Source organism: Saccopteryx leptura, chromosome X, assembly GCF_036850995.1.
Source record: "Saccopteryx leptura isolate mSacLep1 chromosome X, mSacLep1_pri_phased_curated, whole genome shotgun sequence".
Lineage (NCBI taxonomy): Eukaryota > Metazoa > Chordata > Mammalia > Chiroptera > Emballonuridae > Saccopteryx > Saccopteryx leptura.
Genome location: NC_089516.1, coordinates 127,683,603 through 127,696,320, shown reverse-complemented (window position 1 = coordinate 127,696,320; position 12,718 = coordinate 127,683,603). Strand labels below are relative to the sequence as shown.

At 35.8% G+C, this 12,718-nt stretch overlaps 1 protein-coding gene across 1 annotated transcript in view; it reads left to right on the top strand.

Moving 5' to 3' along the window:
- Positions 1-756: 756 nt before the first annotated feature.
- The window catches only part of MBNL3 (muscleblind like splicing regulator 3), a 96,710-nt gene continuing 84,748 nt past the window's right edge, over positions 757-12,718 (top strand). The window contains exon 1 of the mRNA XM_066356474.1: positions 757-930. Within this exon, the coding sequence (XP_066212571.1) occupies positions 757-930 (174 nt within the window). The remainder of the gene's footprint in view (positions 931-12,718) is intronic.

Genomic DNA, 12,718 nt, shown 5'->3' with positions numbered 1-12,718 from the left:
ATAGGAAATGGTTGCTTTGTTTCCAAATTTGGAGTTTAAGTCAAAATCATTATATTATATTTGCTAATTTTATTATTTTTTTGCAGGTTTCTGAAAAGTGTCATTTCTGAAAACTCTGCTGCCTTGATTCTGCTCTAGAGTTGTCACTTTATAAAACCCTCACCTTACAACTACCACTGTCAAAACCTGGTGTGCCTGTAATTCACCTTCAGCAACTTGTCCGTTCATTTTATTTATTTAATTTTCAATTTTTATAGTCAAGTATCTTCATCCTGATTTTGAAGCAATTTTTTTTCTTATAGTTGTAAAATAGGGAGAAAAACTTTTCTCCCCCTGAACTGAGACTATTCCACCAATTGAAACACAGCCAGCAACATACACTTTTTGGAAGAATAATTGAAAACATCAACTAGAGAATACATAATTATTTTTTAAAGTCCACCAGTTATTTGAAGTAACTTTTGCAGAAAAACAAAATAAAACTGTTAATATTTTAACCTTTATGGTTCCCTTCTTATGAGTTGGTCTCTAACTGATTTTTAGTTTTTCTGGTACAGTTTTTATTATATAATTGGCTTTGAGTTTGACTAAATCTAATTCAACTTAAATAAAAAGCTAAGTGCTAATGAAGAAAGATTTCACCAAAGCAATCTGTGATCTTTTTACATTTAGATTGGATTCATTTTTAATCTTTTAATAACAACAGTAATATTGTCCTAGAGAGGGTACACTTTATTTTAATTTTTTTTCAATATGATGGCTGTCAATGTTACCCTGGTTCGCGATACCAAGTGGCTGACTTTAGAAGTCTGTAGAGAATTTCAGAGAGGAACCTGCTCTCGAGCTGATGCAGACTGCATGTTTGCCCATCCGTCAAGAGTTTGCCATGTGGAAAATGGTCATGTGGTGGCTTGTTTTGATTCTTTAAAGGTGAGTCTTATCTAAATGCACATAATGTTTAAATTAAATCTGTTGATTTCTCTTTTTTGGACATATGATGTGATTTGAAATTGGTAAAGTTAATAATAGCATGAAAGTGTTAATTTTTTTAAAAGACAAGATGTAGATCTTGTGTTTGTACAATTAAGCCAGGCTAAATTTCACCCCAGCAAAGCCACTGATCAAGAGAGATAGACTTAAAGGAAAAAGAAATCAAGAATTTTTGTAGGAATGAGAAATTGCAGCCTTGCTATATTTTTTTTTGTCTAGGATTTAGGTTTTGAATACAGTGATCATAATCCTTATATAATCTAGAGAACCTCTTTACTGAATTATATATAGCTTATTATCTATGTTATCAAAACACATTTATCAGGAACTAGTCAGCTTTAAGAGAACAAAGTCATACCAAAAAAGTATACAATGAAAATCTCACTACTCAGTAAGAAAATGATGGCGTTTTGAAGTTCACCAAATAGAGCATGGAGTCACTGGCTTAGACGTGGGATCATAAACATGACCCCATGGTCGCTGGCTTGAGCTCAAGGTCACTGGCTTGAGCAAGGGGTCACTGACTAGGTTTGAGCTCCTCAGTCAATGCACATACGAGAAGCAATCCATGTTCAATTAAAGTGCCACAACTATGAATTCATGCTTCTCCTTTCTCTCCCTTCCTGTCTGTCTGTCTCTTGCTTAAAAGGGGGTAGGGAATGAAGCACTGGTAGATGCTACAACATGAATGAACCTGAAAAACATTATGCAAAATCAAAAAAGCCAGTCAGAAGGGCCAAATTTTGCATCTTTCTTTTTATATTAAATATCCAGAATAGGCAATCCATAGAGTCAGAAAGCAAATTAGTGGTTGTAAGGACCTAGGCAAGGAGGAAAGTAGTGTAGCTACTTAAGGAGTATGGATTTTTCTTTGAGGATGATGAAAATATTCTGGAATTGGAGGTAATGGCTGCATAATTTTTAAATATGCTAATACTCATTGCTACCTGTACACTTTAAATTGGTGAATTGGATAGTATGTATATTATATATTAATAATGGTATTATATTTTTAAAAGTCTACAGACACATGATAAGCAAAAAAAAAAAAATCTCATTACTGGGGAAATTTGCTACCCCAATCTTTCTCATATTCTCCTTAGACACAAGTTATTCTAATTAGAGCTAGTAAGTTGTATTTCAAGAGTAAATTATGTCCCACATAATTTGTAAAGTCTGTCTTCCCAGATATTTGTGGAAGAAGATATGTGATATTCTTAATTATTGTTACAGTTTAAATCAGTTCGTCCATTTAAGGACAGTATGGAGTGCCAGGGAGGAAACATTTCTAGGGAAAGTAGTATGGAAAATGATTGTTAACCAAATGTATACTGCACTATTATTTAAAAGCTTGAAAAGTGTTTAACTCAGAAACTATTAATACAAAGATAATGAATATTAACAAGCCACTTAATTACTTAAATATACTAACTAATCACTGCATACAGAGTTTTAAAAAATAATTTTGCATTGTTACATTGTGACAAGTCACGCAGGATATAGATGATTTACAACATATTATGATTATATTATAAAATTTTAATATAAATTTAATATTTCAAACATACACTGCCTTTTAAATGATTACTTTTTTATTTAAATTGCACAATTGTCACAGATCCATGTCTTCACAAAAGCTCTTTATTTCCTTTTTTAAAATATATATTATCTCTTACTGATGATATACTTGAAATGTATGTTAAGTTGAGGGTAACTGACCTATGTGGATTATACTACTATCATATTTATAATATACAAATAACACATCTTAATGGTTATCACAATCTTTGCTACCCTCCTTGAGTTTGTATAATTGAAATTCCTTTGAAATGCATCTGTGCACTGTTTCTTTTTTCATGAATAAATGACTGAAGCAACCATTTGTTGAGTTTTAGGCTGTTGCTTTTTGTTGTTGCTGTTTCGTTTTTGCAGTTTTGTTTTTGTAAGGACCTCATTAATACTATGTACTATACCAAATGATGATGAATCTTTGCCTTCATAATACGCACAATAGATATAATGTCCTATACTGAATTCATGATGAGGGAATGTTCTGAAAATAAAGAGAGCAAGCTTGACAATTTTTGTGCATTGTGCTGAAGTGCTATGGCCATTATTCCATGAATGCTGATGTTCAGTGATGAAGGTTGCACTGTCTTCAGATAGAGCACAAGACAGTGTAACCCATAGATTAATTTCCAGCTACATAGAAGAGTCTTGTGTTATGTTGATATGCAGCTGTTTTTGAATCAATTGCCTAATCTGCTTGACACAAATTATTTAAAAATTTTTCTCCAAAGTATTGCCTGTTTTGTAGCAAATTATTGATATTATAGTTTACCATTGATTTGATTTGGTATTTTTAGTGGATGTCTCTGAGAGTTAACAAAACATCATCACTAAAAATACCAACCTAAAAACTTTGAGATTATTTTCATAACAAAGATTGTTATCTTTACATATTCTGCTTCAACAATGGCATGATAATCTTGAACCTTCCTTTCTGTACCTGAAATAATATGATATCACTGTCTGTTTTCCCAAAAGAATATAAATGTTGTCATTATTTCATTATGATATATCAACACCTATCACATCTTCTCAATCCACTCATCATTTTGGATAGTTTTGTAATAAAAAGTTTTCAGAAAAGGCCATAGCAGCAAGCATAGTCAGACAACAATCATGTTTATGCTTATACATTCCTAAAATATTTGAATTGGGTGAGTAACACACATAAAACAGCTCTACACTATCTTCAAACATCATATATGATCACAAGCATAAATATTTTCACAAGCATGATATAAGTGAAACCTATTCTATAGGCATATGAATGTGAACCTATCTTTGTAGATTAAATTGTCCTGAGTTACCAGTATATTCAGTACTAACATTACTAGTCACAGCAGTTTTCTCTAGTTTAAAATTTGATAAATTTTTGAGTGAATATTCACTTCACCCTTATTTGACAATGGAAAACTTACCAGAATCAGAAGACTCCTAGCAACATAATCCTAAGGGTCTCTAGATTATGCAAGATTTGGGACCATATTTTGAGCTCCATCAGAGGGTTCTTCCTTACTAAAATACACAAAAGCAACATCTGTCACCCTTAGACTCACAGAAAATAACATTTTACTGAATTACCTATAGTTTTTATGATACTGACCTAAAAGAGGAAGTATCTTTGGTTAAAGTCAATGCTATATTGGACATTGCAAAAACCACTTTTGAAAGAAAAATGGAATTGTAATTAGTACTTAAATACATATTTATATTTCAGTCTCACTTTTTAAACTTTTATTTTTGAAATAGTTATAGACACACCAATGTTGTGAAAATTGTACAGAAAGTTCCTGCATACCTTTCATCCAGTTTCCTATAGTGTCACCTATTTATATACAACACATAACATAGTTAACAAAATCAGGAAATTAACTCTAGTACACTATTATTAACTAAACCAGAGATCATATTTTTATTTCACCAACTTGCCCTCTTCCTTTCCCCATTTCAGAATCCAGTTTGGAACCCCCCATGTCCTTGACTTGTCATGTCTCCTTAATCGTGTCCAATCTGTGACAGTTTCTCAGTGTTTCCTTTCCATGACACTTTCAATGAGTCAGTTATTTTATAGAATGCTTCTTAAATGTTTTCTCATGATTTGATAGGTTATACATTTTTGCAAGAAAGTCACAAAAATGATTTGCCTTCTATCAAAGAGTATGTGATATTGATGTATCTTTTCATTCAGTATGCTGTAATCATTTGATAATGATGGTGTCTGCTAAGTTCCTTTGCTATAAAGTGATTCGTTTTCCTTTTCTACAAATTGATAGTATCTTTTTATTTATTCATTGTCCCTTGAAATAAGTCATTGATTGTAAGGTACATCCCAATATCCAAACTACAAAAATGTGCATCTTATAAATAACAGGTAATGTTTCTTTATAACTATGGTCAACCAAGAAAGGGAGGGAGGGCAAAATGGAACATTAATATGACAGAGAAAGTAACAATGACAGGCCACCCAAAAGGAATGACACTGAAGAATGGAAAAGCCTAATAAATTTTGTGATGTGCATGTCTGTGTTACATGCTATTAGGGTGGCCGGCCCTTGCACTTGAGTTAATACCCACGGCTATACCTAAAATATTTTATGCCTTTATTTTCTTGATAAATAAAATTTCCCCTAAATTAAAAAAATTGCACATCATTATGAAGGGAAAATAAAATGAAAAATAAATGTTTAAAATCACATACAAGAAGATAAGAACAAAAAAAAAAGAAGATAAAAATAAAATGTAACCAAATGTAAATAAAATGTAGTCTCAACTATCCAATACCCCAGTAACTTTGATATATTTCCTTTCAGTATTTCTGTCTTTTCCTTTTTTATATAAATTTTTATTAATTTTAATGGGGTTACATCAATAAAGCAGGGTACATATGTTCAAAGAAAACATGTCCAGGTTATCTTGTCATTCAATTATGTTGCATACCCATCACCCAAAGTCAGATTGTCCTCAGTCACCTTCTATCTAGTTTTCTTTGTGATACTCCCCCTCTCCCTTCCCTTTCCTTCCCTCTCTTCCCCACCCCCCACTCCCCAGTAACTTCCAAACCCTTGTCCATGTCTCTGAGTCTTGTTTTTATGTCTTTTCTATAATTATATATACTGACTAAACCTTGCTTTACCTCCTGCCTTGCATACTATTTTTCCTCACTTGTCCCCCCTTGCTAATCCTGAACAATCAACTTCTTCTATTTCTCTTTCTTATTTTTCTCAAGATGCAAAAAAGAAAACAAAATCCAGATACTGCCTGATTTCCCCTTTGTAGACTTTTAAAAAACATACCAGTTATTGTGGTTATTTTTATTTTTTACTATTTTTAATTTTTAAATTTTATTTTTAAAATTAAATTTAACAGGGTGACTGATCAATAAGAGTACATAGGTTTCAAGTTAACATTTCTACAGCATTTAAATTGTTGATTATGTTGTATATCCATCACCCAAAGTCAAATCATTTTCTGTCACCTTATATTTGTCCCTCTTTACAACCTTCCCCCCACCCACTTCTCCCTCCCCTTTCACTCAAATCCCATTCCTCCTCCCCCATGTTCCCTTCCCCCAGCTAATCACTTCACTTTTACTTATGTCTATAAGTCTCAGTTTTATATCCCACCTATGTGTTAAGTCATATAGTTCTTAGTTTTTTCTAATTTACTTATTTCACTCAGTATAATGTTCTCAAGGTCCAGCCATGTTGTCGTGAATGTCACTGTGTCATCATTTCTTATGGTTAAGTAGTATTCCATTATATTGAGTTGGCAAGAAAGTAATTTTGGTTTTGTAGTGTGAATTAAAACTCATTTTTTATACAAAGAATAAATTTTAATCAATTATATGTTTTCCATTTTGTTCAATGACCTTTTGCCACCTTTCTTGCAGCTTCATGATTCCGTGCTCATAGAAATTTTGGTCCTTATCAGCAAAAAACTGAACCAAGTGTGATTTAAGGTCATCATTATTTGTGAATGTTTTACCATTCAGAGTTTTTCAAACTTCGAAATAAATGGTAATCAGATGGTGCCAGATCAGGGCTATATGGGGGGACACAAAATCACTTCCCAACCTAGTTCCAATAATTTCCCAGGAGTAAGTAAAGATATATGAAACTTTGCATTATCATGGTGGAAAAGAATTCCTTGGCAATTTGCCAATTCTGGCTGTTTTTCTTTGATTGTTTCATCCAGTTTTATTAGTTGTTGACAGTAAACATCTGAATTGATCATCTGGTTTCTTGGAAGTAGCTCAAAATATACAACACCTTTGTAGTCCCACCAAATTGACAGCATAACCTCTTTTCTGATGCAATTCAGCTTTAGATGTGGTTTGTGCTGGTTTATCATGCTTGCACCATGATTGTTCTTGAATGATGTTACTGTGTAGATGACCCATTTTTTATCACCAGTGATGATTCTTTTCAAAAAACAGTTGGATTCATTGTGCTTGAGATGAATATGGCAAATATTGATTTGCTGTGTTAAGTGAATCTCTTTTGATTCATGTGGAACCCAAATATCAAGCTTCTTACAGAGTCCAAGATATTTTAAGTGATTTTCAATTGTTGAGTGCAATACATTTAACACTTCTGCAATCTCTCAGTTATATGACAATTCCCTTCAATTATGACTTTGATTTGGTCATCATCAACTTCAGTAGGTCGACCAGAACGTTAGTCAACTTTGACTGAAAAATCTCCAGAATGGAATTTTCTAAACCAATTCTGACATATGCCTTCTGTTATTAAATCAACATCATAAACTTCACATATCTTTTTTGTGAGCCTCAGAAGCTTTTTTTCTTTTACTTAAAAAAGTAAAATGTAGAGGGCCAAGAGCACTTGAGGGAGTGCTGCCATCGGAAAAGGGTCAGAGTGTGGGCACGGGGGCCCCAGCCACAGCCCCACACCCAGCTCTGGAAGTGCTCGGAACCCTCAGTGACCTTTCCATGTCTGGAGAAAAAAGAGGAGAGGGGAGCAAGAATCATAAACTTTCATATGTGCCTTAGCCAGGGCTGGTATTAATAATTGCCAGGGAAGCTACGACACTTAGGGTTGAGGAACAAAAGGAAAGAAGTGAGGTGACCTGAGAGAAGATGACGATGAAGTAGGTAGAAGTTCCAACTCCCATCTCCCAGAACCAAAGTGGATTACAACTTAAAAACAATCATCTTGAAAAGCCAAGTTTGGACTATACTAAAAGGAATCTATAACCAAGGATCACTGAAGAAACCACACTTAGATTGGTAAGAAGGGTGGGGATGTGGAAAGGGCTGCCCCACTCCCAGGAGTGAGTGCAGGCCCAGAGGGACTCTCAAGGCAGGGTTGGTTGCCTGGACAGTTGTGGGTCCTCAGCCCCAGGACCAGATCTTCAGTCTAGAACCCCAAAGACCAGAAGAGGCACACGGACAGTATTTAGCTGAGAAAAGAGCTGGGTTACTGTTTGTGAGAAAGAGACAGAACACTCAGATCCCGGTTCCATCTTAAAGGGACCACAAAGAAAACCTCGTTCACAGTCATTTACCCGGGGCTCCAGGAGTGGGGAGAGCTGAGAGGAGTGGAGTTGCGAGAAGACAGTGTAATCTTGGAGGCACAGGTAGAGACACTGTGGGGGACAGCCACCCTAACCCCTGTGCTGAGTCACTCCCCAAATATAAAGTGGCCATTTTTCCTCAAAAAACAACACCAATAAAGGGAAGCAATTACCCCACCTACTGGAGGCCTTCTTGCTCCAATCAGAGCAAAGAGTCACTTTGTTTAGAAACAGGGGGTGTGTCAGGGATACGGGTTTTGAGTACTGAGCTCTGTGCTACAACACCCCCCACACTGCGGAGTACTTGCTTAAGGGCAGGCACACCTGTGGTGGCTGCAGTGGTGGGCAGATGACGGCAGTGCCCATGCCAGAGTGCCCAAGGAGGCAGCAGTGGGCCGGTGGGCAGACCACACCTTAGGAACACAGGGGCTACACTCACTGGCCAAGAGTAGATAAAAGCCAATTGGAAGAGAAAAGATGGCAGTGGAGTAGGCAGACATACAAACTGCCACCTCCCAGGAAAAAACTGGATTACAAATTAATTTAAGAATAATCATCGTGAAAAAAACAACTTTGGACTAAAAGAACAGGACTCGAAAAACAAGAAGCACAGAAGAAACCACACCAAGACTGGTAGGAAGTGCGGGAACACAGTGAGGGTTCCCCGCTCCCAGGAGCAAGGGATAGCTGAGGGTCCAGAGGGATTCTCATTGTGGGGAGAGAGATCCGAGGAGGTGGGGCTCCTCATCCTTAGGACCAGAGCCCCAGCTTACAGACCCAGAAACTAGAAGAGACAACCTGAAAGCATTAGTGGGGAAAAGAGCAGGATTTCAGTCTACAGTGGTACCTTGAGATACGAGCAGAACAACATACAATTTTTTTAAGATATGAGCTGCGACTCATTCTGTATTTTTTTTTAAATCTTATTTTTTTAATTTTAATGCAGTGACATTGATAAATCAGGGTACATATTTTCCGAGAAAACATCTCCAGATTATTTTGACCTTTGATTATGCTGCATACCCCTCATTCAAAGTCAAATCGTCCTCCATCACCTTCTATCTGGTTTTCTTTGTGCCCCTACCCTCCCCCCACTCCCTCTCTCTCATTCCTCGCCCCTTTCCCACCCCTCCACCCCATGCCCTGTTACCATCACATTCTTGTCCATGTCTCTAAGTCTCATTTTTATGTCCCATCTATGCATTGGTTCATATAGTTCTTAGTTTTTTTCTAATTTACTTATTTCACTCATAATGTTATCAAGGTCCATCCATGTTATTGAAAATGATCCAATGTCATGATTTCTTATGGCTGAGTAGTATTCCATAGTATATATGTACCAAAGCTTTTTAATTCACTCGTCCTCTGACGGACACGTGGGCTGTTTCCAGATCTTCGCTATTGTGAACAATGCTGCTATAAACATGGGGGTGCATTTCTCCTTCTGGAACCATTCTATGGTGTCCTTGGAGTATATTCCTAAAAGTGGGATGGCTCGGTCAAAAGGCAGTTTGATTTTCAATTTTTTGAGGAATCTCCATACTGTTTTCCACAGAGGCTGCACCAGTCTGCATTCCCACCAGCAATGCAGGAGGGTTCCCTTTTCTCCACATCCTTGCCAGCACTTATTCTGTGTTGTTTTGCTGATGAGTGCCATTCCAACCGGTGTGAGGTGATATCTCATTGTGGTTTTAATTTGCATTTCTCTAATGATTAGTGATGTTGAGCATTTTTTCATATGCCTCTTGGCCATCTGTATGTCCTCTTTGGAGAAGTGTCTATTCATTTCTTTTGCCGATTTTTTGATTGGATTGTTTCTCTTTCTGGTGTTGAGATTTACAAGTTCTTTATAAATTTTGGTTATTAACCCCTTATCAGACATACTGTCAAATATGTTCTCCCATTGTGTAGTTTGTCTTTTTATTCTGTTCTTATTGTCTTTGGCCGTGCAAAAGCTTTTTAATTTGATATAATCCCATTTGTTTATCCTGTCTTTTATTTCACTTGCCCGTGGAGATAAGTCAGCAAATACAATATATCGCTGCAAGAGATGTCAGAGAGCTTACTGCCTATGTTTTCCTCTAAGATGCTTTTGGTTTCATGCCTTACATTTAAGTCTTTTATCCATTTTGAGTTTATTTTTGTGAATGGTGTAAGTTGGTGGTCTAGTTTCATATTTTTGCAGGTTGTTGTCCAATTTTCCCAACATCGTTTGTTGAAGAGGCTGTCTTTACTCCATTGTATTTCCTTACCTCCTTTGTCAAATATCAGTTGTCCATAGAGCTGTGGGTTTATTTCTGGGTTCTCTGTTCTGTTCCATTGATCTATGTGCCTGTTCTTATGCCAGTACCAGGCTGTTTTGAGTACAATGGCCTTGTAGTATAGCTTGATATCAGGAAGTGTGATACCATCCCCTTTATTCTTCTTTTTTAAGATTGCTGAGTCTATTCGTGTTCTTCTTTGGTTCCATATAAATTTTTGGAATATGTGATCTATATCTTTAAAGTATGTCACTGGTATTTTAATTGGTATTGCATTGAATTTATAAATTACTTTGGGTAATATAGACATTTTAATGATGTTTATTCTTCCTAACCATGAGCATGGTATATGCTTCCACTTGTTTGTATCTTCCTAGATTTCTTTTATCAATGTTTTATAATTTTCCGAGTAAAAGTCTTTAGTCTCCTTGGTTAAATGTACTCGTAGGTACTTTATTTTTTTGGTTGCAATAGTGAAAGGGATTATTTCCTTAATTTCCCTTTCTGATTGTTCATTGTTGGTGTATAAAAATGCCTCTGATTTCTGAGTATTAATTTTATATCCTGCCACTTTGCTGAATTAATTTATCAGGTCCAGTCGTTTTTTGACTGAGGCTTTAGGATTTTCTGTATACAATATCATATCATCTGCAAATAATGATAGCTTCATTTCTTCTTTTCCAACTTGAATGCCTTGTATTACTTCTTCTTGTCTGATTGTTGTGGCTAGGACTTCCAGGACTATGTTTAATAAGAGTGGTGAAAGGGGGCAACCCTGCCTTGTTCCTGATCTTAAGGGGATTGCTTTTAATTTTTCCCCATTGAGTATGATGTTGGCTGTGGGTTTGTCATAGATGGCTTTTATCATATTGAGGTATGTTCCCTGTATTCCCACTTTGCTGAGAGTTTTGATCATAAATGGATGCTGGATTTTATCAAATGCTTTTTCTGCATCTATTGAAATTATCATGTGGTTTTTCTCCTTCCTTTCATTTATGTGATGAATAACATTGATAGATTTGTGAATATTGTACCAGCCTTGCCTCCCCAGAATAAATCCCACTTGATCATGGTGTATGATATTTTCCATATATTGTTGGATCCAGTTTGCTAATATTTTGTTGAGGATTTTAGCATCTATATTCATCAGGGATATTGGCCTATAATTTTCTTTCTTTGTGTTGTCTTTGCCTGGTTTTGGAATCAGAATTATGCTCGCCTCATAAAAGGAGCTTGGAAGTCTTCCTTCCTCTTGAATTTTTTGAAATAGCTTGAGAAGGATAGGAGTTAGTTCTTCTTTGAATAGTTGGTAGAATTCACTTGTGAAGCCATCTGGCCCAGGACTTTTCTTTGTTGGGAATTTTTTGATAACTGTTTTGATCTCATTTGGTGTAATCGATCTGTTTAGGTTTTCTGATTCATCCAGACTAATTTTTGGAAGATTGTATGTTTCAAGGAATTTGTCCATTTCATCTAGGTTGTCTAGTTTTTTGGCATACAGTTCTTCATAGTATTTTCTTACAATCCTTTGTATTTCTGTTGTGTCAGTTGTTATTTCTCCCCTCTCAGTTCTAATTTTATTTATTTGAGTCCTCTCTCTCTTTTTCTTGGTGAGTCTAGTTAAAGGTTCATCAATCTTGTTTACTTTTTCAAAAAACCAGCTCCTACTTTCATTGATCCTCTGTATTGTTTCTTTATTCTCTATGTCATTTATTTCTGTTCTGATCTTTATTATTTCCTTCCTTCTACTACATTTAGGCTTTACTTGCTGTTCTTTTTCTAGGTTTTTTAGATGCAGGGTTAAGTTGTTTATTTGAGCTTTTTCTAGCTTCTTAAAGTGTGCCTGTAGTGCTATGAACTTCCCTCTCAGTACTCCTTTTGCTGTGTGTATTTTTGATTGAGATCCGAGTGAAATTCTGAGATATGAGTCATGATTCGGGAAGTTGCAGTAGTTGGCGCATTGGCGCATGGGTCCAGTATCTGCAGCACAACATCAGCATCTCATTCTTTCTCATGAGTTACCTGCAGAATCAAGTCAAATCCCATGTGTTGTACTCGTTCTTGCATCATTTTTACTAACTTTTCTGTGAGCTATTATGGGGCCGAAGAAAGTGAGTGTAAATGACAGTGGTGAGAGGAAGAAGAGAATGATGTCAATGGAAGTAAAGCAAGAAATAATAGGAAAACATGAGCATGGTGTACAAGTGATTGAGCTGGCAAGGCTGTAGGACCGCAATACATCTACAATTTGTACTATCCTTAAACAAAAGGATGCCATCAAAAGCACAAATCCAGTGAATGGAACTACAATTCTGTGCCAATTAAGGACAAATATCCATGAAGAAATGGAGAAGCTTCTGCTG